We start from the raw sequence: 23,609 nt of genomic DNA on the forward strand, positions 1-23,609 counted from the left end.
TTTTGATTCACAATGTGTATATTCTTCAGTTCATCCTCCCATGAAGCCAGTGAGATTAAGGTTATTACTGTGCTCCCCGTTCTACAGAGGAGGTAAAGAATGTTATAGAATTTTCTCAAGGTCACAGGGTGATGGAGCTGGGACTCAAGTGCAGACAGTCTGGTGTCCTCATTCTTATCCAATAATTTCTTTCCCTTTTTCCATTTCTCCTTCACATTCTCCCCTTTCCCCTTTATTCTGTTACATCACCCCTCCTTCTATTATGAAATATATTCTTTACATTTATACTTTTTTATCTCCTATATGGTCTGACCTGTCATTTCATAGATGAGCTCCACAATGTTCTGGCCACTCAGTCTCCCTTGAAGCTTGAGCCTATTTCTCATTACCTGAACAGAATGTCCTTCTCAAAGAGAAACAGTGACTCCTTCTTCTTGCAAATCTAGTGCTTTCCCCAGGTCCCTTTTTTCTTTACTTCTAATATATCTGAAACTTCCTTCTTGAAATTTCCTTTTTTCTACTTTGACATTATAAAAGCCTATATTTCTTCCCCTTTATGTGGTTACCAATCCATCCATCCATCCTTCATCTACTCATCATCCATCCACTCACCCATCCATCCAACCACTGATCCAGTTCATTTAAAAATTATCTGAACTCAGATTTTTTGTGAAAGTCATTTTTTTGGACAAGTCATTTTACTTCTCTGATCTTCTATGACCTCATTTGCAAAACAGAAATATTAAGAAAATAATTAATAGGATTGTTGTTAGGTTTAAATGAGACAGCTGATGCAAAGAAACTTGGCTCAAAGAGGTGTTCAGTATATATTTGCTGTCATTCTCACACTTATTTAGCCTTAAAATTTTGGGATTATTTCTGGTATTTTTCTCTTTCTTCTCCATCATCCCATTCAATTCCAAGCCTCTAAAATTGGCTCTTTCCACACTCCCTATAACCCTTATTTGTTTGCAAGTTGGACTTCTTACATTGGGTCTTTGCCAATACAATCCATCTTCCACACCATTCCCAGATTAATTTTTCTGAAATATCATTTTCCATTATGTTATTCCCTCTTCAAAACAGGCAACGGTTCTCTACAACCTGTTTTTTAGATGTATTTTTCTTCTTTCACTTTTTCTACTTTATTATATTTTTATTACAAATGTAGTGCATGCACATCAATAAAGATTTGTAAATTAGAGGGGAAATATCACTCACAAACCCATTACATGAACAAAACTGCAATTAAGATTTTGATAAATTTCCTTTCAGAATCCACTTCCTTACCCATACATAGAGTCTTTCTAAATTTAATTTAATTTTTTGTTTAGTAGGAATCCTACTCTACACACAGTCTGCTGTTCGGTATCAATTTCTCACTTATCTGACTTTTTCACGTCATTATTGTCTTAATAACCATCCTCTTCAATGGCTGTGTAATATCCCATTGAATCACTTAGCCAGTTTCCACTTGCTAGAAATGTATCTTATTTGTTGAGCATTTAGGAGAGCCAAGCACATGGCAAACACTTGATAGATGCTGACTATTGTTATTTCCAATTTGGACTATCACATGTAATGCAGAGAATGTTTCTATATTTTTTCTGTATTTAGCTGTTTCTTTAATTTCTCAGATGTAGATTACTGGCATAAAGGGCATTACTGTTCTTATAACTTTTGATACCGACTCTAGCAGGTGCTGAGGGCTTCCCAGACACCTCTAAGCCACATCCTTCTGGGCTTTCCATTAGAGGGCTGGCCCAACTTCCCCCTACAGAAATCCACACTTCTGTTGAGGGCTTTCTCTGGGACCAAAGTCCATACCCAGCAGTCCAGTAGTATTCAAAATCAATGCCACCTGGGGCAGCCCTAAAACAATGCCTACTCAGATTTGTGACATGAAGTCCAAAGCTCCCATGCCACTCAGGTGGGATGGCTCTGAAGTGTTCTATACTTGCTCCCAAAGGTCCCCAGGGGAATTAAGGTCCAGGCACCCACTGTAGCAACTGGCTGAATAACAGACTGTTATATGGTTGCCCCTCCCCTTCCTTGCCTCACTTGCCCAGTTTTTCCTGAATCACCTCCCAGATTAATTAATTGCACTAAAGCCTTCTCTTAGAATCTTCTTTTCAAAGTACCAACTTCCATTCTCCAAGGACTTAAATCATTAAGGACATCCAGGACTAAGATTCTTCAGGGTTGTGCTGAATCCCCATCACAGCAGTATCAGGTAGGTATCATTGTCCTCATTTAATAGGTCTAGTAACAGGACACAGACAGGTTAAGAAACTTGACCCTGGACACACAGCCCTGCAGTGACTGAGCTGGGGTTCAAACTATAATTCCACCTTCCCCCAAGGCCTGGGCTCTTAACCACCATGTTGTACTGCCAGGCACTGTCATGTAGCAATAGTAAGATCATCTGGCTAAAATAACGCTGATCCTATTAATAGCTGTGATACAATTTCACATTGCATTCACACTCATTATCACACAGAAGAGCCTCCTTGTTGTCCCTGAACATGCTATGAGTATTTCTGCCTCAAATTTGGACTCATGCTTGCTCCATTGTAACATCCTCTCTTCTTTCTCTAACTGGCTAAATTCTACTTCTTCCCCTACAGTCTTGATCCCTCACTGTTTTCTCCTTACTCTACTTACTTCTGCTGTTGACATTCTGATTCTCCCTGACTCACTTTCCACATCTGAATATGGGGATGGTAGTAAAACCCACCTAACAGTGTTGAGTGAAGCATCTAGAACAGCATTTGCTTCTTCAAAGGCAGGAAACAAATGGCATTTATGCATGCTGTCACCTAGATCTACTATAACCTCTCCACCCACCACCCTCTAGACCTCAACCTACTTCCATTTCTTAGCCCCACATTTAATAGACCATTTCTACTAAGGCAGCACTAGTAAATAAAAAAGCTATGTGATTGAGGCAAAGCTTGTAAATAAGGACAAAATGATTGATGGAAATCTTTTGAATATCATTTGGGGACAAAGGTCACCAGAAGATGTCTAGGAGCATAGTCTCAGTTCACCTCATTGTTTGCTCTTGGTCGAAGACCCCAGACTTAGTGAAATGACCAGTTAGATGTTGATTTTTGTTCAGAAAATGATGAAAATAATTTCTATGTAGTAGAATAGATAACCCCAAAGATTTAGATATGTTGCAATCTCATACTGCCTAATTCAGCAATCTCATACTGATGTTTCTTTGTGAAATTGCTCATAAAACCCAGCTTCTTAAATTGTTAGAGGCAGAAATAGAATATTGGGGACCAGCTATAATTATAAGAAATAGTAATCATGCTCTTTTAACTATGGTTGTTTTGTTCTGAAGAAAGCATTCTAAACTGGCTGGGAGTTGCACCTGGGACCTGGGAGCTCACCTGGATATGTGGCCCATCCTCCATATCTCCATGCTGCCTATTATCATGGAAAGATTAACAACCTTGTTGCAGAAATCAGAGCTCCCAGCCCTTTACATATCGCTAGCCCTTTGAAGACCCCTAGCCCTTTGCATACCCACAGGTCTTTGCAAATCCCCAGCCCACATTATCTGTAAACTGCCCATTTGGCATCATCTTTGTCCTTCTACCCAATATAAACATCTGGCTTATGGTAGGGGACAGAGCAGATTTTTGTGGATGACCTGCTGCTCTCCCATACTGCCGGCATTATTGGAATAAATGCTCATATATGATTCAACTCTGTCTCTGCTGAATTGGCTCAAGTAGTAATAGGCAACCCAGATCCATTGATTGTCCAGTTACAGAATGGCTTTTCAAATTGCCATATCATCTTACTGGTCTCCTCATAAATTAGTGAATTTATATTTACATTTACCTGTGAGTTATGGTTTTGCCTCTTGAAAAATTATACATTTAACATGTATAGTAGCTTCCTACTCATTAACTTTTCACAGACCCAACTCTGGATTCTGGCTTCCTAGTAATAATAGGATAGGGTAGAGATAAAAAATAATAATAAAGGCCTGAGAGTACTGGGAATATATGAAGCTCTACAGTTAGACCAGATTTTCTCAACTTAGCACTATTGGTATTGGGTGGGGATAATTCTTTGTGGTGGGGCTGTCCTGGGCACTGTAGGATGTTGAGCAGCATCCCGGGCCTCATCCACTAAATGACAGTAGTACCCTCTCCTGTATTGTGACAATCCAACATGTCTCCAGACATCACCACATATCCCTGAGAGGCACGATCGCCCTCAGTTGAGAACCACTGGTATAGACTGCACTTCATGAGTTAGAATCATAGGCAGATATTAAAAGGATTGGTAAAGATTCACAATGGCACACAAAGAATTATTCTGGATGGGCTTCAAACCCCAATGGCTATAGATCTCACTGGCACTGGCCCTTCTCCTTCTTCCCTTGTGTCTGTAATCTGTGAGATCAGCAACTGCAGCATCTGCTTCTGTCTGGTCCACCTTAGATTCCTTAATTCCAAGATGAGAATTTAGAATTTAGTAGGTACCAATTGTGATTAGTGCTTGGTAGTGTGTGTGTGTGTGTGTGTGTGTGTGTGTGTGTGTGTGTGTGTGTGTGTGTGTGTGTGTGTTGTGTGTGGTGTCTTTAGCAGAAAAATGGTTTAAGCTGAAGTTTTAAGTCACCTCTGATAATTACTCACTTCCCCCTGGTATACATGTTAATAAACTGTTGGTTTTTCTCTTGTTAATCTGTTTTTTTCTTAAAGACCCCCAGCTGAAAACCCAAAATGGGTAGAGGTGAAGTTTTTGTACCCCCTACAGAGACGTCCTGAATGCTTCCTGGTCATTACCCCAGATCTTCCTGTCTGCCTGTGCACCCAAAAGGTTGCACTAAGGGCATCCTGTGAACACAGCTCAGGGCCTCACAGAAGTAAATACCAATGAGATGGAGCAGACTTTCAGTCCCCAATGCTATATCTTTGTGGTCTTCCTTTCATAATCTTTGTTTTTGCTTTGGGGGAGCTAAGTTCTTGGCCCAGGTATATCCCTGCTTTACCTAGTACAACATCAGGTCAGCCTCTCCCCCCAGCAGCAGTTTGCAAACCTAATGGAACATCAGAATGCCCTGGAGGGTGGATATGTAAAGACAGAGTGCTGAGCTCACCCCAGGAACTCTGACTCAGTAGGACCTGATGAGAGTTTGCATTTCTAACAAGTTCCCAGGTGATGCTGACCCTGCAGCCTTGGTGGTCAAGGCCCAAATTCAGAGACTATTGCCTGTTACCCATGTGTCCTGTGAATCATGGCACATGCTATGCAGTTTCCTGACGTGAGAGTTTTGGGGGAGCATTAGACATGCAGCCTTGGGAAGCCTCTCTTTAACATTTAAATGCACATTGAAGCCTCAGAGACATTCAGTTGTAAAAAAGAAAGCACAGCTAGGTTTACTTCTCTTGGGAAATCGACTCTCCCTGAATATTAGCTCATACACCCATTTTTTCCAGAGTCCTTATTAATTCTCACTGAACCAGTACTTCTTCATACTGTATGGGAAAAATAATCAGGGAGGGCAGAATCAGGCACTCATGTGGCTCTGTATGGTCCCCTATTGTCACCTGGGAAGGTTTCAAGAATCCTGAGGAGCCCAACATAACCCCTGTGAGTCAGACTTCCCAGCCCAAACTGGAGGAGTTCCACCTGAAGGGAGACCCAGAAAGATAGTTACAGTCCCTTTGCTTTGCCTTTACAAACCCTAGCCTCCTAGGACCACAAATAGGCAATCCTGGTCAGGAAATAGCCCTGTTTTCCTTTCCTGTTGCACTGTACATGGCTCATGGTTTGTCACTCTGAATTTTAAACATGAAAGAGAAATAAAAATCATCAACCTAAGAGTGAGGGCACAGAGAAGTCCATTCCATGTTTAAGGAGCTTTAGAATCAAAGGAGGTCTAGGGAGGAAGAGTGCTGATGGGGGAGTTTTTATTATTGCAGGGGCAACTTGATTTGGAGAGTGCTGAGTGCTGAATGCAAGGAGCAAGAGCTTCTTCACCTGCCTTAGATTACCCTCTCTTGCCAAGATGGAATTCTTCAACTGAACCCACCAAGGGGTGCCAAACATTCTGATTAATTTGGGTAAATCCTTTCATCAATCTGGTATCAATTTGAATACAATAATAATTAGCATGTCAATTCAGTTCTCTCTCTTTCCCTTCCTCCTTCCCTCCCTCCCTCCCTGTCCCTCTTCCCTGCCAGCCTTTCCTCTTCTCCCAGTTCTCCCCCTCTTTCTATCTCACCCTCTCACCTTCCTCTCCCCCATCTCTCTCTTCCTGAGCACTTACGCTCATTACTTTTAAAAGTCAGCCACTCTAACACACCTGCTTTTCTGCCAGGACTGACACCAGAGACACTTGGGTCTGATGGGAATAATATCCAGGGAGACAAAGGTGGATTTTATTCCACTTTGCAAATTAGCAAAACAAAATTGAGAAACCACCTCTATATATAAAAGCCTAAGTGTCGGTCTGACTGTCCAACTGGTAGCTATGATGCGCATTGACCACCAGGGGGTAGACGCTCAATGCAGGAGCTGCCATGACGCACAATGGAAATTTAAAAAGAAATGGCACTGTGGATCTGGTGCCAACAAACCAACACTCAGCTTCCCCCAAGTGGGACACAGGCCCCACCACCACCCCAGAGTGACATCCCACCAAATTGCAGCCAATGTTGTCAAGACCTCATGGCACAAAATGCGGCCCACAGCCCAGCCCAGCCCAGCCAGGAAATGTCGCTGTAGGAGCCAGGTAATGACTTCACATAGCAACGCAAGGCTTCCTCTCCCTAGTGACTAGTCTCCTTAGAGTTTCTTCAGCCCAAGAACAGCCCCCTTAGCCCCCCAGCTGCCCAGGGCCAGCCCGAGGTGCAGGCAAGCCTTGGATGGCAGCTCCCCAGCCGCCCAGTGCTGCTCGAGGCACAGGTAACCAGGGCTTGCGCTGCCGGCAGTGGCAGCAGCAGAGGTGTGATGTGGCGTCATCTTCCCCTGATCGCTGAGTTGCCTCCCGCTCCTGAGGGCTCCCACACTGTGAGTGGGGGCAGGCAGGGCTGAAGGACCCCCCTCCAGTGCATGAATTTTCAAATTGATCATCACTCCAACATACAAATTGGCTGCCCCCATGTGGTCAAAGATGGATGCCCCCATGTGGACACAAGATGGCCACCACAAGATGGCCAGCAGGGGAGTGCAGTTGGGAGGGACCAGGCCTGCAAGGGAGGGCAGTTGGGGGTGATCAGGCCTGCAGGGGAGGGCAGTTGGGGGGGGGACCAGGCCTGCAGGGGAGGGCAGTTGGGGGTGACCAGGCCTGCAGAGGAGGGCAGTTAGGGGCAACCAGGCCTACAGGGGAGGATAGTTAAGGGCAATCAGGCCTGCAGGAGAGAGCAGTTGGGGGGGACCAGGCCTGCAGTGGAGAGCAGTTGGTGGTGACCAGGCTGGCAGGGGAGGGCAGTTAGGGGCGACCAGACTGGCAAGGGAGGGCATTTAGAGGTGACCAGACCCACAGGAGAGGGCAGTTAGGGGTGACATGGCCAGCAGGGGAGGGCAGTTGGGGCGACCAGGCCTGCAGGGGAGGGCAGTTAGGGGTGACCAGGCCAGCAGGGGATGGCAGTTAGGGGCAATCAGGCTGGCAGGGGAGCAGTTAGGCATCAATCAGGCTGGCAGGAAAGTGGTTAGGGGGTGATCAGGCTGGCAGGCAGAAGTGGTTAGGGACAATCAGGAAGGCAGGCAGGCGAGCAGTTGGGAGCCAGCAGTCTTGGATTGTGAGAGGGATGTCCCTACTGGGATTGGGCCTAAATGGGCAGTCGGACATCCCTCCAGGGGTCCCAGATTGGAGAGTTTGCAGGCTGGCCTGAGGGACACCCCCCCCCATGCACAAATTTCATGCACTGGGCCTCTAGTTCCTTATAATTGTTTAAAAATAGTGAGTCAAAGATGAAGCCCTAAGGTAGCATTCCAGGGTTTTGACAAACTGGTACCATCTAGTGGGAAAAAGAGTGTTGGCAGGTGGGTGCTAAACCAAATCTGGATGGTTTAAGAAAACAACAATCATAACTTCCCTCCATCATTAGTTCCACTGAGGAAGTTTGCAGTAACACATAATGATGGCAAATGGGATCTCTTATATACTCATGCCCTCCCTAAACACATACTGCTAGTCCAAGCACCTGTCATGCCTCTCCATGCTTCTGCTCAGGACTTCTCCAAAACCACAGTTGCTCCCCCAGAATCACAAAGGCTGAACAGGAAAGCACAGAAGAAATAATGGTGCCAGGGGCTACCCTTTACAAATGGAAGATGAATGTAGGTGGATATATACCCCAGCCTTCTCTCTTGCAAAGAGACCATTCTGAAGTGAGTTTTACACAGTTCTTCCTGCATAATGAGCCCATGGACAGTAACCAGCTCAATGGCAGTCTTTATTAGCTTGCTTGCTTTCTTATTTAGCACTCCTCATTTCTGTCCCTGGGATTACCTCCCATACTAGCTCCCTGCATCTAAGCCTGTGTCTCCTACACTGTTTAAGGGAAATCAATCCAAAACACCAATATATCTTTGAGTGGGAAGAAAGCCTTAAGAATTGTAGTCCAGATAATTACTACAAAAGCTAAATTATTATATATTATTATATATTTTAGGGATGACCTGAGAATTATGTTCCATAGTTGACTACCAGCATCGTTACCTTGATCAAAGTCAATGTGAAATAATCCAGCGATGTCTGAGTCCTCAAAAAGTACCACAGTTATCAGGGCAACTAAGTTCTTACTGGAATGGCCATTCTTGCTGGGAGAAGCATGCAATGTGGGTGGGTTGTTTGTCCCAGGCAAAAGCAAGGACTCAGGCACAAAGAATAGCTCTGTGTGGCCTTACATAAAATGACCAACCACTCTGAACTTTTCTTTATATATAAAATAGAGGTAAGAATAGTCTGATCCATGCTTTCATGTTTCTGGACCTATTTTGTTTGTCAGTTTATTTTGTTCATGAGATTCCACATAAAAGAGAAATCATGAACTTATTTTTTCATATATAAGCATAGAGATACGAACTTATATGGATTGCAGCAACCATTTGAGAAAATGCATGCAACGGGCCCATAGCAGAAAATTGTACAGTCCAGAAAACTTACCACAGTTATTTTTATGCATTTTAAATAATAATCATCATAAGTGTTCATGACACTACCACACACATCCACACACATACTGTCCTGATAAAGCCTCCTGGATGACAGATGCTGGGAAGATATATCTAGAAGATAAGATCCCATCAGATCAAATGATTTTATGAGGCATGAAATCCCCAGGGCAACAATCTTTGTGGAGCTACCAATATGGGAACTGGTAGCTCCAGTTCCCATATCTGTGAATTTTAAAATATACATTTCCCCCTCTAAATTAGTAAGATGCTCAAGACCAAAGCGCCATGGTACCTTCAAGCTATAAACTCCCTTGGAACACAGTGAGCTAAAGTTAATACAACAAACTTTGCTTCTGCACCTAGCATTTGCCAATGGTGAGATGAAGTCATGAGCATACAATTATTTAATTCTCAAGAAAACCCTGCTGGGCAAGTATAGCTACTCTCTTTTTATTTAGACACAGGAGGAAATGGATGAGGAGGAAAGCAAAGTAACTTATCTGAGTTCACACAGCGTGCAAATGTCTGGGACATGATTCTTTTTATTTTTATTGTTGAGAGTATTACAGATGTCCTCCATTTCCCCCCATTACCCTCCTCCACTGACTCCTGCCCTAGGCCTTCACCACACAACTGTCTGTGTCCATGGGCAATGCATATATGCATATAAATTATTTGGTTAATTTCTTCCCACCCTCCCTCTCCCCTTCCCTCTTAGATCTGTCCGTCTGTTCCATGTTTCCATGTCTCTAGACCTATTCTGTTCGTCAGTTTGTTCATTAGATTCCACATATAAGTGAGATCATAGGCCAGGATTTAAACTCACTTCTCCCAAGCTCAGAAGTGCAAGATGCTTGCTTCTCTGGCTCTAGGCAAACTGTAGACCCTGATTAACCTCCATAATTTTCCCTTGAGGACCACAACTATGTTGAATTAATCTCTGGGTCCCCCAATTGCCAGCACTCTTGGCACCTTGTCAATATTAAAAATTATGGGAAGGAAAAAAGAAAATATGGAAGGAAGAGAGGGAGGGAGGAAAGATGGAAGGAAAGAAGGAGGGCACAGCCACCCTTCCCCAAGTACTAATTTAGCCCCTAGTAATGTAACAGTTACCACATTTGTATTATTTCAGCTATTTATTTTCTTGTTTCTCATTGGATGCTCTCAGCAGACTATAAGCCCCATGAGAGCAGGTTTCACTTCCACTGTGTTACCTATGAATTCTCTAAATGCCTCTATAAATACTTAGCGAGTGGACAACTGTACATTCCTCACCTTCTGAGGATAATGTCACTGTGCTGCTGGTTGTTGTTGCTGTTTTTTAAGAGAGCCAGTGTTAACGTTTACTAGCATACCACTGATTGGCAACCAGGGAAGATTCTGCTGTGATGCCTAGAAACATGGAGTCAGCAAGGCTGTATCTAATATGCTGAAACAAAGGTTTGTTAGCATTCGCAAAGCAATTGCTGAAAGTAGTGGATCATTATTTGCTTCATGTAAGAAATATTTCTAGTGCTGCTGATTGAATGTTCAAGAAACGATTAAAGGCCTTGGCAATGTTTCACTCAAATATCTTTTGCATGAAAAGCCTCAGAGATTGGTTAATTATAGAAGCTACACATTAGTCTCTCTAGTCAAGGGCATTTCCAGGCCTCCACAGTGCCCTCCCAGATGCAAGCACAGATAGGATCTGTGAGCACCAGTGTAACTGGGGCCCTGGATGCCTCTCCTAAGGAGCATTACTGCAGCCTGGCTAACACCCCATGGAAATGGCCCTCAGACCCTGTTTACTGGGTCAAACACCTGGGTTCCTTGTTTGGGCCAGTGGTTCTATCTTCCTGCCAACTGAAAGAGTCAGAACTCAAGCTTGCATCCTTAACTCCTCCCTGGCCCTCGCTCTGTCCTCTCCAAACCCAGTTATTATGCCCTGCCAAGTTCTTCCCTAAATATCTCCTGGATGCTCTGAGTAGCATGTGTCTACTCTCATCTGCATTGTCACTTACTTGTCTAGATTCTACCCAGGATCTCAAGCCTACACTGGCTTCTCCCTTCCACTCGTACCCAGTTCCAATCCATTTGCTACCCTGCAGCCAGCGTGACCTTGTCACACTGTATCCTCCCCATATTACTCACAATGGCTGTGCATTGCTCCAGGACAAACACCAAAATCCTTGCAGTGGCTGGCAAGGCCCCAGTGGCTCTAGTGCTTCTCACATCACTCTCTTTGGGCTGTGCCATGTCTCCTCCTGCCCAGAGACTTCCACCAAGCTGTGCCTTCTGCTCTGAATGCCTTTCCCAGCCCACACCCTATAGTGTTCCTTCCTCACAACTCCTTTAGACTGTAACTTGGGCATCAGGAAGCCTCCCAGATCCTTCATCTGGGTCTAATGCTTTTCTTATATCATTCATTCATTCATTCATTCATTCTCTCATTCACTCACTCATGTTAATGGAGAGCCAACTATATGGCAGGTACTGTTCTAGACCCTAGGGATACAGAACCACTCAGACAGCAACATGTACTATAATGGAGCTTACATCCTAGTGGGGGAGAAAGACAAGGCACAGACAAGCAAAATGTATATCATGGCATGACCTCACACATTGTGTTTCCTTCCCTCATAGCAGTTGTCTCTGTTTTGAATTATTCATCAATTGATATTTATGTCCCTGCCAGGGGGATCCCTTGGGGTCTGAGCCCTTCCTAGCAAATGTACCCTGAGAACATAGTAGGTCTTCTATGGATATCATAGATATTTATTGAATCCATTCAGTCCCAGGTGAATGAATGCCCATGAAGTCAAGTTGTTAGACTGTTTGGGGCTTAGGGGGGACAATCCCTAATGGCCAGACCCTTAATGCCCTCCTGCCCTGAGAGAAGGCTCCCTGCAGCCTCTCTCGCTATAATTTTGAGTCAGAGTAGAAGTCAGCAATCTTTTTCTATAAAGGGCCAAATAGTAAATATTTTAGGCTTGGTAGGCCATATGGTGTCAACTCTGTTGTTATAGCACAAGCGCAGCCACAGACAATTATATAAACAAGTGGGCATGGCTGTGTTCCAATAAAACTATTCATAGAAACAGGCTGCAGGCAGGAATTGGCCCGTAAGCCAGAGTTTGTAACCCTGGAGTGAGATGATCCCAGATGCCCAGCAGCTTATGGCAGCTGAAGGCGTGGCCTGACTCAGCTATGGGTTCTGCTGGCAGAATCCAACAGCTTTCCACAGACCCCACATCAATTAATAGGAAGATTATCACAGAAACTCAAGTTTCAGGCCTTTGCAGGTACCATCTCCTATGGCACGTGGAAAAGCGGTTCCCTGCCACTCCCAGAGGAAAGAGACTTTGGCCTGCAGGCTACACAAGGCAGGGATGGAGGCTGCCACATTCCTTGCAGGGTCCCCAGGTTCCTCAGAAGCTGAGCTCATTTCCTGGCCCTGCCCAGGCATGTGGCAGGGCCCGCTCTAGGCTGAGCAGCTGCTGCCCTCCACCCAGCCCAGTCTGCGCTCAGCTGGGAGACACAGGGGCTTTGTGCTGATCGGGTGACACTCAGTGGGGCCTTTGAAATGAGACATGACATGTCAAAACCTGCCTATTGCTCATGCTAATTTTCAGGAATTTGACTTCTGTTGGCAGCTGACAGAGGAAAAACAATTACTTTTTGTTTCTGTATATGTGTATAGTTATAGTTACCCTAACCTTTGGGGTCTGTACTTATGGAAAATAAGAATTATCTGAGGCTTACCTGCTAGAATGGGATGAGTGGACAAATTTGTCTAGTATTTACAGAGCCAGAGAACATTAATTATAGCATTAACACTATATATGGGCTGTGGTGGCTGTTAACTGTTAAAAACAGTTACACAAACTCCAGATAGTGCTAGGGGTAACAATGCCCTGTGTATAAAAGTACTCTAGGCAACAAAGTGATAGAGCTAACATTACCCTGAAGTTATGAATGCTCTTTCTGTTAGCTCGGTGCTTCCAGAGTACCCTGCAGGGCTAAGTGCAAGATGTTTTTGTGATGTTCTGGTCATACTCACACTGTGGGTGAGCAATGCTGATGGGAGGCCAGTGCCCAATGTGTCACTGTACTCCAAGGGCAGTGATGCTCTCTCTGTATAACGCTGCACCCAGTGCACTGGAGCCTACATCTTATCCGGGGGTCCCAGAGCCCCTTGGCTGCCGATGCATAATAATGTGTTTGGTGAACCAATCTGCTGGTATCCCAGCTCTCAGACTGCCTCAAAGCTGTGGTGTGTCACTTCCCTGGGTGTAACTATTCTACATGAAACAATGGTCTGGGTGTTATGTTGCTCTGGATGCTCCCTAATCACCCAATGGCACTGATGGTAATAAAATTCTCAAAGAGAAGGTACAATCCCCTTGGTCATGTTCTTCCAAAGTGCACATAAATGTAATTCAATCAGAACAATCAAAAAGAAACTATTAAAATAGCTTATCACTGAAAAATTAACTGCATAAATTTGATGAAGCCGCAAAATTTTGGAAAGCAGACATTCCCAAGGCAAATGGCTATGGGGCAAGTTGATAAAACCAGGGCGGATAATGGGCTAGGTGAATAGTAGGGAGAGGTGGGGGCTGTGACAAACTACAGAGGCCTGTCCTCCCTAAAGGGGACAATAGTAACTCAGTTCCAATGGTGTGGCCATGTAAAAATGCAGCTCTAAGGTTGCCTGACTTTCTGATATTTTAAGAAATGAAAGAAACCTAGATTTGTTTCTAATGTACAATTTCTCACTTTACAAAACATTTGGGCCAAAGAAGATACATCTGTGAGCTATGTTTGAACTGTGGCTGTCACTCTGTAACCTCTACCCAAAAGCCAGATTGGCAGAATTGAGATGGATGGGCTTCAGCAACAAAAAACTGATATTGCAAGGTTCAATCTGCTAAACCAAAGGATGACCATTGACCTCCATGAAACCTGGCTCAGTCTGCATTTCAAGTTTGAAAGATCATTTCTTTCTTCTCTAGCCTGCTCTTAGCTGCTTCTCCCAGCAGAGAAAGTAGTTTTCTACCCGAACCCTAAAATAAAGTCAATACTTAGTGTATGGTGATGGTGCAGGGGATCCTACAGTCCAGCTAGTCATCCTTTGTACAGTCTGCTCAGGTAGGGGGATCCAGGCCTGGGGTCCCCCGGGTGGCTGCAGAGGAGACAAGCTGTGAGGAATTGTATTGGCAGCATCTGTCAGGAGGGTCAGATCCTCCCAGGCGTGTGGGCACCTTGCAGACAGCCAGGTGGAAACATTGCCAAAACCACTGGTCACTTGATTTGATTCTGTCCAACTGATTATTGTAATTGGATGACAGACTGATATTTCCCTCTCTTTTTCAACTGGTGTTGAAGGGTGAGCGGATCTGGCTCATGACTCACTCTTCTGGGTAGTTACCTAATGGGGCAGATTATCTCCTTTCACAGGCAGAACTGTGCCTGCCTTTTGGCTGCCTGAAGAGTAAGCTAGGTCCAACTGTAGTCAAATGCCAGGAAATTTCAGGACTTCCTTGCATTTCATATTGCATTGTCTACAAAGGTCTTTGAAATGTTCCTTGCTCTAATACTCAGAGGGGATACATAGTTGAAGAATAAAATAGAACAGAAGCAACTACAATAGGGAAAAAAGGAAGGGGGAAAAAAACAAGGAAAGATACTCAGTGCAAAATGACAGGACTTCTCATTGTAGCAAATAATTGGGGAAAAGGACAGTAGTTTTGTTTTAATGGAGCTGCTATACTGAAGTTCTTTATAATATGAGCTGTAGATTCAGAATTTTGTAATGCTGTGGATGGAGCCCTCTTCTGGAGAAATTTTTCAACAGATATTAAAACAAGATAAAAACACACAGAGATAGACACTCACACACACATAGTCACACACAGAGAGAAAGATAATTAGGACATATTGTTGGCTATCTAGATGATATGTCATCCATATATGAATTGAATCCATAGTGTTTTCCCCCTCCTTTTCCTTACTTCCCACTAAATAGAAATTACTCCTCAAAGAACTATTTTTTGTTATTTTTTCTTTGTTTGTTTTGATGTTTTGTTTTGTGTGTGTGTGTGTGTGTTTTTGAAAGGAGGGGAAGAAAGAAGGATATCCTCAAGAGTCTAGCTGAACTTTTACCTAAACAGTGAACTTCAGACTGAGACTCCATGCACACATCTAAATGCTGGTACTTATAGATAATGCAGTTATTGGGTACATTGGTTTCTTGGGCAGTTTTAACACATACAGAATATTCTAGAAATAGATTTTGTTTAATGGAAAACCGAGGGCTCAAAATAGAAAAGGAGAAAAGGAGGGAGACAGAGTGGGAGAGATTAGCTAAAATGACTATTGAGGCTTTTAATACAGACCATGGCATTACATAAATTCCAGATCACATATTCAGCCTTGCAGTTTATTAAATGTCTTTGGGGACTTGCTAAAAAAATTGTTCAGACACATTAACTCTACCACTTTAATTCCTTTCACCACGAATATCTCTGTTTCCCCAGTGCTTTTGAAGTCTCCTAGGCTGTCACATGCTGAACCTTTCTCAGGGCAGGGGTGCTCTCTGCAATCCTCAATCTTTTATCCTCATCATAATTGTTCTGCAAAAAAAACACTTTCCTTAAAATATAATATAGGAAGTTGAAGGGGCGCTAGAAGACACTGATTCTCACTTAAAATCCTGCAAGTCAAGATTCTGACTCCAAGGAAGGATTTCCCATTTTAAAATCAACACCTCAGAATTCTGTGGAACATTTGTAGTCACTCCCAAATGACTGCTCTCCAAACCTGAACCACTCCCTAAAATCCTAATTCTTGGACGATTACTCCTTTATTGTTAGAACTTCTGGCTACTTGTGATACCCAAATATGGGAGGGGGAGTCATATTTACTGTGGAATTTCTTGCTCATGCTGCTCTTTTTTCATTATTTATTATAGCCAAATTCCAGAGGCCACTTCTGGGACAATCTTTCTCAAAACACACAGGGGAAAAGAGAGCTGACTGTCCTTAACTTTGCCAGTTCCAAGCCATTGTTAGTTAGAATTCCTCTCCCTGCACCCCAAAATGCCTAAAAGAGCAACCTAGCCCATGAACTTACAGAGACTGATACCTTCCAAAGCTGGACCTAGCACCTTACCACTGAGGTGGAAAAACACACACATGCTTGCCTGAACACCATGAGGGCTGAGTGACTAATTTGCTTTATTACATTGTTTTTCCCTTTCTTCTGTTTTCTCTCTGCCTCAGGAAAGTTTTGTTCTTTTCTTGTTGACTCAAAGGCCCCAAGACTTTGCCCACTTTCCCCACCATGGCACACAGAGCTCTGCACTCAGGCCTCTTGCTGGGTAACTGGATTGTGCCAGCATGATTTCTCTGCAAGGTGGTACTGCTACCAGGATATCAATTACTGACCTAATGTGGACATTTGCTCTGATTGTGCATAATAATCTAAAAGAGAAATATGCTTCTCAGGGCAGGCAATTTAATTCATTTTAAAGGAACCAAGTGAGCTAGAGAGTCTTCATAACCCACCTGTGTTAGCTGGGCCTTGGCTGAGGAGACACACCAGTTGCTTTGCAAAAGGCATCCTGTGAGAAGCTCCCAGTGCATAAGGATTGATATGTCGTCTGTTTTGTTCAGAAGGAGGCATAACTTTGGGCAAGCCCTGGAATCCAAACTGAGGGTAAAGCATGCCCACAGAGACTGTGAAGTACTAGGTAAGGTAGTGGTAAGTGTTCCCAGACACCGACAGCTCCCCGTGAGCCAGGCCTCATGGTAATTGCGTTACCTGGGACATCCTGTTCAATGCAATACAATCTGCCTACGGAGGTGATAAGATTATTTTACAGTGGAAAATCTGGAAGCCCAGAGAGGTTAAGCAACTTGCCCAGAGTGGTACTACTAGCATATGGCGGAACAGATCTGCCTGAATCAGAAGCATTCTCTGCACTACCCTGCTAAATTGGGATTGCATATACCTACATACAGCCTCAGAAATAATTAGTCCAGAAAGGCTGGAAAACTGGTTCATAGACAGGCATAGGATTTGTGGAGGACTTAAGGCTACAGGAACCCTAAGAGGATCAGCCAGCAAACCTTGGTGGAAGAGGAGTACAACTGAATAAGGGAGTATGAGTGGGGAAAGGGGACTCAGCAGCCAGGCACCTTACTCTGCCTCCAAGTACTATCACACACTGCCACCCCCACTCTGAGTGCTCTCCATTGATCAGATTACAAAGTCTAACCCTAATGTTGACCCAACAGTGGTCTCCCCTTAGAAGGCTGCACTGCATCTCCTCATCCTAACCTGCCCCTGCCTGGGACCCTAGCTGCTCACTCTCCCTCTCACCTACTCATACATGTGCCTCTTCCCCTGGCACCCAGGAGTCCTGGCCAGAAACTGAACACCCATTCCTAGCACCCCAAGGCACTCCCTGTCTTCTTCCCTCCTCTCCTAGGCTGCCAGGGAGACCTAGGGGACTGGGTCCCTGAGCAGAGCTGGGCGTGCCCCTTAGCCTCCAGCACCTCCGAGTACTGCTTTCCTACACACAAACTTCCAGAGATCTCTCAGATACATAGGTGGTTGCTGGAGTACTGTGTCTCCATCGTCCCCTTTTAGGAATCTCAGGGCGCTTCCCTCACACAGCAGCGCTCCCTTCAGAGGGTTAACAGGCAGCTGCGGCTCCGGTGGGCAAGGCTTGAACTTTTCTGTGTTCCGCTCCCGCCTGCCTGCCCGCCCAGGAAAGCAGCAGAGGCGGCAGCCAAGGCTCAGGGCTGAAGCTTCAGTTAGCTGGACAAATGGGATGCAGTGTGAGGGTTTGGGGCCTGTGCCCTGACAGGGGACGCGCTCCGGTCTTTCCTGGCCTGAGGTTGGGGAAGGAAAGGACCCCCAAGCAGGAGCAACTGCCACTGGAGCCTTTGAGCGACAGCAGCAGCCGCTACAGCGCAAGGCTAGCCAGAGGCACCTTCCAGCGCAAGCCTCTGGGCTGGGTGAGGGGGCCCGGGCGCCCCAGGAAGTCAGCAATGCCAGGCCATCCTCTCCAGCCGCAGAGCAGCCCACAGTCCCGACACCAGCAGCGCTTCCCTGCTCTGCGCCCAGCTTGGTAAAATGACGACTCCTTGGAGTCTTTTCCAACTGAGTCTCTCCAATACACGAGCCTCTGGGAGAAGGCGAATCAAAGTTACCCCACTTGATGTAGGCGAGAATGTCGCCCCTGCTTGCAAAATAAAGGACTCAGGACTCCGGAGATCTCTCCTTCTCCCCCTCAAGCGAGCGAGCGCGCGCGCGTACACACACACACACACACACACACACACACACACACACACAGGCAAGGCGGAGTGGATAACCAAGAAGCCTTAGGATCTCTGGGGCTGGGAAGAATGACCTCCCTTCCAAGCCCAGGGCTGTCTTTGCCACGGCTCCAGGAGTCCCCTCGCGCCCCGAAGCCCCCTCACTCTGCGGGCATTAGGCGATCGGAATGCAGAACCCCGGCGCAGGGCGCGCCTCCGCAGCCCCTCTTCCCTACCTGGGACAGGAGAAGACACAGGACGATCGGAGTTCTCGGCTGCATTTTGCCCGACTAGAAGAGCCCGGCGGCGTTTTCATTCATGCACGAGGCTGCACTGAGCATATTTTCCGTGGGAGCCAGGCTTTGAGGAGAGGCTCTGCCTCGCCAGCCAGCCAACTTCCCAAATAGATCAGCGGCAGCATCACGAAAGCATTGGGTAGAGGCTGATGACCAGGACCAATGGCTTTACAAGACGGATTCCTTCATAAAGCTCCCTCGTTTTGCATGGCAGATTCAGGGAGAGCACCTCGCGCAAAGCGAGCCCCTCAAAGGAGGCAGCCCATTTGCTTTTTTGGACTGTTGGGGCCCAGCCTCACAAATCACGCTGGGCATCGCCAGCAGATTCCACTTATGCAGAGAATGGAATTGCACCTGGGACTGGCGGCCACTTACAGCCCAGTGCAAAAAGATTCTCTTTATTAAAATGTTAATAAGATCCACTTTATTTCCAATAAATCAAATAAAATGATCCCAACAGTTCCAGCCCTTTCTACGCCTGGAAATACTTGGCAATGGATTTTTTTTCTTTCTTTTTTTCCCATGTGATCCAAGTCATGATGGTGTTTGGTGTTTCCCTGCCATCACACAAATCACAAAGAGGACAGATCAATTCTAGCTTGCAGAAAAAAAATCCATCAAGGGGCAATAGACTTTATTAACTGCTCAGATCAGAATCTGACTGGCCACCTACTCCACAAACATTCATCTGCTTCCAAAGTTGGGACGACGATGTGAGGAAACTTTTTTTTATTTATTTTCTATATGGATGTGACCTTTTGGAAGCTCCTAGCTATTCCCCCAAAACTCAGAACAGTAGTACCCATGTCTCAGGGGATTTTATAAATGGAGTCCTATGGAAATGAGGGTAAGAGGGATATCTCGGTTTGTCTTGCCCAGTAGGAATCTAAGAATATGCAATAAAGACCATATGCTGTAATGTCCATGCAGCCCCCTAAAAAGGATTTAAAGTGTTCTATAATATAGGATATTTGTGCAATAGAATTTATGCAACCAATATAAAAAATCTGGCCCAGAAGGCAAGAAATCAGAAAACTGAAATGCTAACCCCAAACTCTAATAAATTTGCTCTGATTTAGATCTGAGCTTCCTGGTGGCTAAAGCAATAAGAGAAATACATAAGTTACATAGTTTTATCATGTGAATATCTTCTGACATAATTTCCCTTGATGCAAAATAATGGAATAAGTGTATTATGTGTTATCTAATCTAGCAGGACATTAACCCATGATCCAGGAGATGGGGCTGTATTCCTAGCATCTGGCACAGGGCCTGGAACATGGAGACCATCATTAGTATGTGTTAAAGAGATGTCTAGACTTATTCAAGAAGTAGTGAGGGTGGGATGGAACAAATATTTTTAGAGTCACATTGCCTAATCTTAACCTGCAGCTCTACCACTGACTAATAAGTGACTCATGCTATCTCTGCCTCTGTCCAATGGTTAAATAAATATATACATTATACTGCACTCATAAGGATGTGGTGAGGATTAAATAACAAAATAAGCACTCTCAATAAATGTAAACTGATGCACCTTAAAAAATATTTCATTGTCAGCTGTTCTATCACAAGGTCATCTCATGTGGTCCCAAGGTCATTAAATGAAGATGCAATGCCATCTGACCACCGGGCTGCTTTAGCTGGTGCTGGCCCAACAGATGGCAATGTTGGCCAAATAGCTCCCAAAAGAGCCCAGGAAAGGTGAATACTTCTGTTCTTCCAGCTTTCCTCTGTCCTCTTTTCAAGGTAGCATTGCCCCTGAGCCTCTATGAAGTGCAGTCACAGTGTTTGATAGATGCTGTACTTGTCTCAGATTGGAACCCATGTGTGTGGAGACCCATCCACACATTGCTCACCAGTAAGAATACAACAAGGTTCTTTGGAGCCAGACCTGCTTCAAATCAAGGCATCGTGAAATATCCTGATTTTTCTCCATTCCAGGGCAGAATCAGGGGCCAGCTGAGCCGAGCCCATAGATTCAGCAGACACAGAGAGAGATAGAGAGCAGAGGACAGCTTGACAGATGATAAACCATGATGAGGGGTAATGATGGCAGCAAGATGATGTTCCAGCTACATTTCCACAAGCAGACACACAGTCAGGAAGCACTACTAAGAGTAGGGTGTTTCCAAGGATGCACGTGTGCAAAGTACAAAGCAGTATTATTGATTTTATGGTTTTGCTGGACCTTTCTATGGTCTCCCTATTCCATCATTTTTTCTGCTGCTCACCAAGTAGGTCCAGTTTTCCCCCTTCCTGGCACATGGAAGGGTTGCACTTGCCGCCCCCTTGTGGTTAGCATGAGGAAGTGTGACTAGTTCTAGCCAATAAACTGTAAGAAAAGCGACAAGGATCACTTCAAGGCTGAAGTATTTAATCACCAGTGTGAGACAGGCTAGTTTCCCTGGAATAGGTGCTGAGATGGAGCTTTGTGCAGGTGGCTTATTGGGGAGTGTTCTCAGGAGCAACAGCTGCAAGAGGGAGGGAAACAAATTGGCAGACGTAGAAGGTGAACACAGCTGTCCTTGCAGTAGAGGACTCGGCCAATCCCAGGGGAGCTCTGAGGCTAGAGTGGTCCTTCAAAGATGACCCTAATAGAACCATTTTGGAAGAACCTTTGTGTTCCCAGGGCGCCAGCTGCTCCCTAAAGGAGGATAATAATCTTGGGTGAGGTTGTTTCAGCTTCATCAATGTATTGAATTAAGGTGCTGACCCACAACACGTAACTGGAGGCTGTGATTCCTAGGCTGCAGATGAACTTGTGCATCTGAGGGCACCAGTAAAGATAGCTACAGATTTGCCTGGCCAAAATTCTGCTGAGTCTGTCTCCATCCAGGTACTTGCAGGCATTCCCCAAGGTTCTGGGCTTTTGTCCTGAGCTATTCTACTGGCAGGCAGAGTGGCTCCAGCCAACCTCACCTGATTCCAGGTGGATGTGCCCAAAGGGCAGTCCCCATCCCTTCCTACTTCAGTAGGGGAGGTGTTGGGAGTTGTAATAAGTTACAAATGTAACTTTCAGAGTCTTCTTAGGCCTTGAGGGTCATTTCTAGAAACCATAGAGGCTAGGAAGTTGGAAAGAAATTTGTCCAAAAAATGACACCTTGATTGGGATCTCTGGATTTCACTTGTATTGGGCAAGTAGCTTTTAGTCTCCAAACTCAGTTTCTTCATCCATACAATAGAAATAACAACATAGCAACATTCCAAGGATTGTTGTAAAAAAAAATGATGTTATTTTTCCCCTCTATCCCTTACTTCACTCTACTCTCACAGAATGTACATTTTACCATGTTTTTTGTTTAACAAAAATAGGAGAAAAGTAATTTTATTACAGTGATAACAGATTTATGAAGAAGAAATCCATTTGTTTGTTTGATTTGCCTTGTTCTCCCTTCAGCTTCCTAATGAGGAGTTTTTGGCTGATTGACTGATGGTGGCAACTAAATACTGAAGCTAAAATCCACCTCCCAACTACCCCTGCTCTACCTCCCCCACTACAGCCCTCCAAGAGCCCCAGCAGCTTTTGCAGCTGTGGGTTCCCCAGAAGCCATGTCTGTGTCCAGACACATTCCAGGTTCACATTCCTTTTTCAAGCACATCAGCCTGGCTTTGGAGATGGTGGAACCATCACCCAATAGTCTGCAGCTGTTTCCTGAGGTTCCAGGGATTGAGACTTTCCTCTCATTGACTGATGTGGATGAAGACATGATTTCTGAGTGTGTGGAGGTGGCTGTGTGGGTGTGTGCAGTGCTTGTGTGTCATCTATACAGGCACATGAATGTGCGTGTGTTGAGGGGAGCAACTGGGATATCATCCAGCAGAGATAATTTATTCAAATTGTGGTACCCTTTAAATGTGCTGCTGTGATCAGACATTTGAATAGAATAGTGATAAACTGGATAGATGTCCTTATGAGACTCAATAGTTATCAGGTATGCAGGGGCACTTGATACTTGGAGAGCAGGGAGGGAAGTCCATCCCATCTAGCATTATAACATAACATAATGCTGAAGCTACACCCCCTCAATGCTTTTATCCTGCTAAAAACACCCAAGGTTATGACCATACACCATTGCATAATACCTGGCTACCAAAAGTTGCATCCTTGATCTGCTTGAGCCATGAACCTGCTTTATGTTTCTTCATTGCCCCTTCTGTTATTTGGCCTTATATCATAAGTGGTTACTTTCATTATTGTCTCAATTCTTCACTCCAACCTGCATCTACATCTTTTACCCCTTGACTTTGGGTTTGCCATACGAACTTGGTGTGGCCAATGGAATGAAGCAAAAGTGATGGGGTGCCAGTTAAAAGCCAAGGCTCCAAGAGGCCCTGTGCATTTCAGCTTCCTCTCACTAGGTTCTCTATCAGTGCCTCAAAGGAACATTCATGGACTAGCTCACTGCTCGTAGGAGGATAGACAAGCACTTCCATGGACCCAGAGAAACTTGAGCAAAGCCAATAGAGCTTTGATACATAGCAAACCATCCAGATCAGATGACTCACAGGTATGTGAGCTAAAAATAAATGATTGCTCTAAATTTGGGGGGCGGTTTGTTATGTATCAATAGCTAACCAATAATTACACTTTTGGTTTGTTGTCTATCTCTCCTACATCTGTCTTTTTTGCTGCTGTGTGCTTAGTTTCTAGAACAGTGTCTGGCATACAGGAGGTGCTCAAAGGATTTTTGTTGTAAAGATAAATGGCTTCTGTACTGAACAATGCATGATGCTGATATGAACCCCCCCCCCTACATGTACTGCCCTACCAGAAATATATCCTGATGGTGACAGTTCAGTCCTCCCACCTGGAAAGCATTCTGTAACCTTGACACTCTGCACTCAC

The 23,609-nt window shown here is 44.8% G+C and overlaps 1 protein-coding gene across 12 annotated transcripts in view; it reads right to left on the minus strand.

The window, feature by feature from the left end:
* The window catches only part of CDH13 (cadherin 13), a 1,044,015-nt gene extending 1,025,082 nt beyond the window's left edge, over window positions 1–18,933 (minus strand). For 4 of the 12 annotated variants that reach the window (XM_054709954.1, XM_054709953.1, XM_054709958.1 and 1 more), the window contains exon 1: window positions 18,701–18,928. In XM_054709954.1, coding sequence (XP_054565929.1) covers window positions 18,701–18,745 — 45 coding nt within the window. In that variant the 5' untranslated portion in view covers window positions 18,746–18,928. Of the gene's footprint in view, window positions 1–18,700 lie in introns of all 12 variants that reach the window. The other 8 variants (XM_054709951.1, XM_054709952.1, XM_054709955.1 and 5 more) reach the window with 5 other exon arrangements.
* Window positions 18,934–23,609: the final 4,676 nt, after the last annotated feature.

This window comes from Eptesicus fuscus, chromosome 21 (genome assembly GCF_027574615.1).
Source record: "Eptesicus fuscus isolate TK198812 chromosome 21, DD_ASM_mEF_20220401, whole genome shotgun sequence".
Lineage (NCBI taxonomy): Eukaryota > Metazoa > Chordata > Mammalia > Chiroptera > Vespertilionidae > Eptesicus > Eptesicus fuscus.